Raw genomic sequence first — 6,367 nt, forward strand, 5'->3', positions numbered from 1 at the left:
CAAAGAGAGAGGAAAATTTTATTTGACCTCAATGGGCTTTGTAACAGGCACAAAGGATCATGTCTTGTAAATGACATTTGGACAAGACCCTTTGTTCGTTTCTGGAGAGATTTCTGGTTTAAAATTGATGTTGCACGATAGGAACATGTTCTGTAAACATTTGTGTGTGGTAGTAAGCGATGGTAACATTTAAAATGTAAAAAATTACATAAGAAGAGACAGGAAGAATGTTTGCAATAAACAGCTTGAAGAATAATGGTTTATTGTTACAGGAAATTGGACTGGCATCTCTGGGAGCTCCGGATGATTTCATCGAGAAACTTGCTACGGTAATTTAATAAATGAAGGCTCAGTTTTCCAAAGCACCCTGTGTTGTCTTAATTCTGCTGCCACTGAAGTCACTGATAGAACACCCATAGAGTTGAATGGGAACAGACTGAAGTTCATGGTTGGAAAACCCCACCCTGAAACAGTTGCATTAAAGGAAAATAGCTTTGGCACCCTTTATTCAAAGTGACAGTTGTGATTAAACACAGAAGCCCAGACAAGATTTCCTCCAGCACAAACATATTGAGCAAGAAGAGATTACATGTTACTACATCCCCACAGGAAATTTCAGGAAGCAGCTTCAGTAGCTGTTCTACCTGCAAGTGTCTCTTCTCTTCCACCCTGCCAGGCAGATAATGTCCTCTGCAGTCCATGTGGCTCACCTGAATCCTGCTATGGGACTTCTGAGTTGCAAACTTCAAACAAAAACTATGATATTAGTGTCCCGAGCATCAACTCACCTGGGCAAAGCATTGCACTGTCTTTGCTGCTTCTGATAGATGAGGTAGTTCTTTGAGCCAGAGCAGGAGTCCCTTCAGAATTACAGACCAAGAAATCCAGTTAGGCCACGCACCTTCAATATTGCACTGAAACAGGACACAAACTTCTATCAACTAAGGTTCAAACTTCGACTGGGTTGGCCAGCCAAAATGACATTTTATTGCTATAGTTTCATTGTCTCTGCTCTGCTGACGAGTGTAAGCACAGTAAAACACAACTGTGTTTGCCTGGGAACTGAACTGATTTGCAGGCACACTGAGTCTAGCACTGTGCCCCTCCAGGAGAAGAATTTTAGTCTGTGAGGACATTTATTGTATTGATGCAGTTGATATTTGACACATGGCAACATTTAAAATAGAAATGTAAACTCCAAATGTATCCAAATCAATAATGTGCACCTACTCTTTTTGATCAAGGAATCATATGCTTCTGTCTACTTTTCTTTGCTAGGTGTATTGGTTTACAGTGGAGTTTGGACTATGTAAGGAAGGCGATTCACTCAAGGCATATGGTGCAGGGCTGCTGTCTTCATTTGGGGAGCTGCAGGTGTGTCCTATAAAACAACATTTCAAAGATGTTTATAATAGCTCAAATTTATCTTCTGAATGTCTTCAGATCCTTATTTTGCTTCGTACTTTGTTCATAGAAGTAGCATGAAATGTCATACTTCATTGAGGAGCTCTAATAAATGTGTCCGTGTATACACACACAGGGGACTCATACCTCCTCTTTCTGAGTAAGTGACATTGTCATTGTATTCCACAGGAGCAACTCTTTCCTGTCTGAAACTGGGTTGCATTCAGTAGCTTTATATTTCTTTCACAGCAAATTCAAGCACTTTTTAACTGAAATAAATTTCTTATATTTTTTGCTCATAGTATTGTTTATCAAGTAAGCCCGAGATTCAGCCTCTTGTCCTGGAGAAGACTGCTGTGCAGAAGTACCCCGTTACTGAGTTCCAGCCTGTTTATTATGTTGCTGAAAGTTTTAAAGATGCAAAACAAAAGCTAAGGTAATCCAGTAATTTCACAGAAGACCCAATTTCTTGTCCGTTGCCAATACAATGGATCCCATTGCCATAAGAAGTCTTGGGTTGATAGTAATGTTTTGAGGAGCAGTTGGAAAAATTGTGCAATGCTTACAGAGACTAAGTAGTTGTTACATTTAAAATCTCGTGATGGTCAATAAGGGGAACATAACTTATACATGAAGCCAAGAATTTGTGATTAGTCTTATTAAGTGTTTCATCTGTATAACCAAAATGCAACAAAAAGATAATTATTAGCCCAAATGCAATGATACTAACACTAGGGTCAAAGCTAGCTAACTAATGCAAAACAAGTCTCTTGTTTTAACTATAGTTAAAAATTCTTGTACAAAAGAATCTCGTAGTATCTACTCCTTTTCCTGTGAATTTATGCTCACCCTTACAGATTCTTTTGTGTCTTAAATCAACAGTTTCAGTCTGGTGGTGGGGAGTGCAGTTGTCAAGTAATCTTCATCTTGAGGTCTTCAGAGTAGGGCTGTGATGTAAATGAATGGAGTTTCTTTCTCTTTTGTGAGGAGATGGATGGTGGTGATGTTTTCTTTCTTCTTCCTAAGGTCAAGGTTTCCTCAGGGCTATTTTTATGTTTCCTAACATGTTTTACATCTTGCTCTTCCTACATTGGTCTGAAAATCTGTGTTACTTCTGACTTTACTATTTGTGTTAAATATCCTTGTCACTTTTGTTTCCTCTAAAACTCTTATTTTTTCCCAGCTCCTAAGTTTGCTTTACCGTGAATAATTGATCAGCGGGGAGATGTTGATAGCCCAAGGACCACCAGCATCATCCTATGCTCACGCCTTTAAGACCTCTGTTATCAGTCCATGCTGTTACTCCTTTATGCTGTATTACTTTAGGGTCAGACTTAGTTCACTATGTACAGTGTTACTACTTTTCCTGCCTATATAAAAATTATTAATGACAGGCATTATAGCACACAATTATTCAGAATTAAGCAAAGCTAAAACAAATTAGGTAATAGTTACATGGTCATTATACAATTGTTATTTCAGCTAAACAAAACTCCAAGCAAGCCTAATAACCCCAATCCTGAGGCCTGTGTGGTTAGCTTAATACAGAGCCTCCAGCTTGTTACCAGCAGTGTGTTTACAAGACTACAGGGGTACACAGTAAATCTTTCAGTCATCTGTGACTCAAATACAGATTCAGTTCCAGTTCAACAAGACTTTGAAATAATGGTCCAAGTTCAGTTCTGGTTCTTGAAACAGGAATGGCTCAGACTGTGTTTGGGGTTCAGCTTGCGTTCCACCTCACAGCAATAGTTCAATTTCTGTTTAAAAAAACCCAACACCATATTTCTGGATGTTAGCCAAGCCACTGGGGGTTAGCCTTGGTTCACACTCAACAAATTTTTCATTTAGAGATGCCACACAGGGACTTGTCTCAAACCTGCAGTTTCTTCTCTCTCTCCGATTCACAGATAAAAACATACTGACACCAAGATATTCTGCAGTCCCAGGCTCCTCAGCTCCAAGGTCTTCTTAGCTACCTCTGCTGCTTCCTCAGTCATCATAAGCCTGCAGTATCTCCTTCTGACCTTTTCTCTGGGCTAATACCTGAGAAAGATGGCCTTCTCTTCTGGTTTGTGTTACTAATATCCTGCACATAGTTTCTATCTGCTCTGTATACTTCTCTAACTGAGCAGAAAGTTCCTTGAGAAAGTGGAAGATGCTGTCTTACTCTATACAAACTATCTTGGAGCTTCTTTTATTTTTTTCAATGACCAAATTGGAAAAGTGGTTAAAATGAAATAACTGGGGTTGGTCCAGTGCCTGTGTTCGTGGCTTGCACCTGGACATGTGTATGTGTGTGTACTAGAAAATCTCCCTTAAAAATTATTCTGAGGTTGACCTAAAATATTTCAGCTTGAGGGATTCATGTGCTAAGAACTTATCTTCAGCTGAAATTTAGGAAGACTGTCTTCTAATGTGGACCTCTCCTCTTACCAAAACTGGACTCATGTCACTAAGGACTTTCATCATAGCCAACATAATTTTTTTCCACTGTTCCATGTTGTGGCCTGCTCACACTGAACTCGGTTTGAGACAATGGCCTTAGCTGATAATAATTAGGATTAAACTGAAGGAGCAATGTGGAGGTGGCATCCAGCATATTCCAATGTTCTGGGCATATGGGATTTACCATGCTGAGTCACGGTCTGTATAGCAGGGCTCCATAATCAACTCCTGCGTGCTTCCCTTCCTTTTTCAGCAATAACTTCAGTAATCCAAAGCAGATATATAAACCAATATCCTGCTGGGGTCTACAAGGAGCCTGGAACAATAGCTCTGACCATCTCATCCCATTCAGAGTCTTCCTTTCCACAGTTCTGTGGTTATGCAAATTGATGTTTTCTCAAGATACCAAAACCTTAATGCTTCTGCCACAGAATTAACTATTTTGCAGAAGGGAAGGCTACAAATAAGGGGTGGCAAGAATGCTGCTTCACTCCACTGACTATCTCCTATCTTTGCAGTGATCTAAAAGCCACTACCAACCAGGCCAGAAGTTAACACTCTGCTTGCTCCTTGGTATGCCAGGATGGCGTATGTACTTGACTTTATTTTCTATAAATTGCAGACTTGGATCAGAACTCCTATATTATGCATTACTGAAAGAAAAATGAGGTTTTGAAGTTTGGCAAATCCCAATAGCTACATAGTTGGCCTATACCAGGAGGAGTGTTGCCATGCCAATAGCATAATTAGTCCTGTTCAGAAAAAAACAAAGGTGGTAAGGACAAACACAGCTTCAAGCATGTTACAGAATGCTGTAGGTCTCAGATTACTTGGCAGGAATTTCAGTTATTTCCTTTTGTAGATTTTCTTATTCCCCTCACCAACAAATGCACACACTAAGAAAAGAGTGAGTTACTGAAAAAGGATCTTTTCAACTTTGTATGTGTTTTTGTATTTTTGCCTCAGGAAATTTGCTCAGACGATCCCTCGTCCTTTCTCTGTTCGGTACAACCCTTACACCCAGAGGATTGAAGTCTTGGACAATGTAAAGCAGCTGAAGAACTTAGCTGACACTATCAATAGTAAGGAACTACAGATTTGTTACCTTGAATTCCTTAAAACTTGGATCAGAAATAGCAACCACAAAGCAGATTTCATCTGGTTGCATTTAATGCTCTGAGCCTGACAAAGATAAAGCAGCACACATCTCCTTTCTGGTGCAAAACCTGCTTCTTAATTCTAGCCAAGTTTGAAAATAGTATTTCTACTTGACTGTAGTTTGTTGCATCTGAAATACCTAGTTTTAGTGGAGGTGCTAGGAAAGGCCAGAAGGCCTTGTGATAGATTCTGATGTGTGGCTCTAGCTGTTCTCAGTAAGGAAGAAAAGGAAAAGCTTGGCTTTAATTACATTTCCTTTTGCCATTCTAGACTTATTCCTGATACTTTTCCCCCCCTAACACTGGCTAGCCTGCTGAAAGCCAGCACCCCCGATCCTGTGAGCCATCCTTGCATGGCTGATGAAGGCAAAGGGCAGATGTTACTCCAGTAAGAGCTTAATAAACGTGTCCAATCCAGCACCTCTTTGCTCACCTTATTCTTTCAGGGAATGGATATAAAGGGTGAATATATACAGGAGTGTCAGAAATGAGCTAGATGTAGAATTAACTTCTCTGATTGTTTCTTTTGCAGGTGAGATGGGGATCCTTTGCAATGCCCTCCAGAAGATAAAATGAAGATTTGCTGTAACTTGCTAATCACTGGCTACTGAATAGAAGCTGCCATGTGCAAATGCCAGTCTTCAACTAGCCTCAGTCTATTATCTTCCTGTGTACTGCATGAATGCTTATGTTATATATCTTAATTACTATAGATTAGGAGAGAAATAGACATCTTCAGGTGACCCTTGACTCTTTTGGCCTTCAGACACTAATCCATTTTCTTGCACTAATGCATAAATATGACCTTAGTTCTGGGAATCCGGGGAAAGCCTCCGTAACTCTTGTGCCCAAGGTTAGCAGAAGGAGATCTCTGCCATGCAGTGCTATACTCTGTTGCTGCTGAGAAGTTGCATTACCACCCTGGGCCCAGGGACAAGATAACAACGACTAACAGACTAATCCACTTTGCTTCCTCTCACAGTCCCCTCGGTCCCACACGTTTGTGTAAGATGCCCATGGAGTCTCAAAGTCTACACCTTTCAGAGAGTATACATATACTGTTTGGCCCTCTGTACCTCTACTTTTACACACAAGTACTTCTATACTGAAATATTTCTATTTTTCCTAAAAATATGATGCTGCCATTAACAGAAAAGACAGCAAGTATTGTGCAGCATCATTAACAAAGATTGATCCCAATGTATAAATACGCTGTATTTGCACAAGCACCTATCCCAAAAAGGTTTGTGCAAGTCAAGAACGCTGTATGTTGTGACATTTCGTTGTGACATTTCATGGGGTTGCAGAGTCCCTCAGCAAGGCACTGAGACTGCTTATCCAGAGCATGGAGTCTCTGA

At 40.1% G+C, this 6,367-nt stretch overlaps 1 protein-coding gene across 1 annotated transcript in view; it reads left to right on the forward strand.

Moving 5' to 3' along the window:
- The window catches only part of PAH (phenylalanine hydroxylase), a 37,421-nt gene extending 31,836 nt beyond the window's left edge, over window positions 1-5,585 (forward strand). The window contains exons 9-13 of the mRNA XM_074901254.1: window positions 273-329; window positions 1,279-1,374; window positions 1,707-1,840; window positions 4,819-4,934; window positions 5,542-5,585. Of these exons, the coding sequence (XP_074757355.1) occupies window positions 273-329; window positions 1,279-1,374; window positions 1,707-1,840; window positions 4,819-4,934; window positions 5,542-5,585 (447 nt within the window). The remainder of the gene's footprint in view (window positions 1-272; window positions 330-1,278; window positions 1,375-1,706; window positions 1,841-4,818; window positions 4,935-5,541) is intronic.
- Window positions 5,586-6,367: the final 782 nt, after the last annotated feature.

Source organism: Athene noctua, chromosome 3 (assembly GCF_965140245.1).
Source record: "Athene noctua chromosome 3, bAthNoc1.hap1.1, whole genome shotgun sequence".
Taxonomy (NCBI): domain Eukaryota; kingdom Metazoa; phylum Chordata; class Aves; order Strigiformes; family Strigidae; genus Athene; species Athene noctua.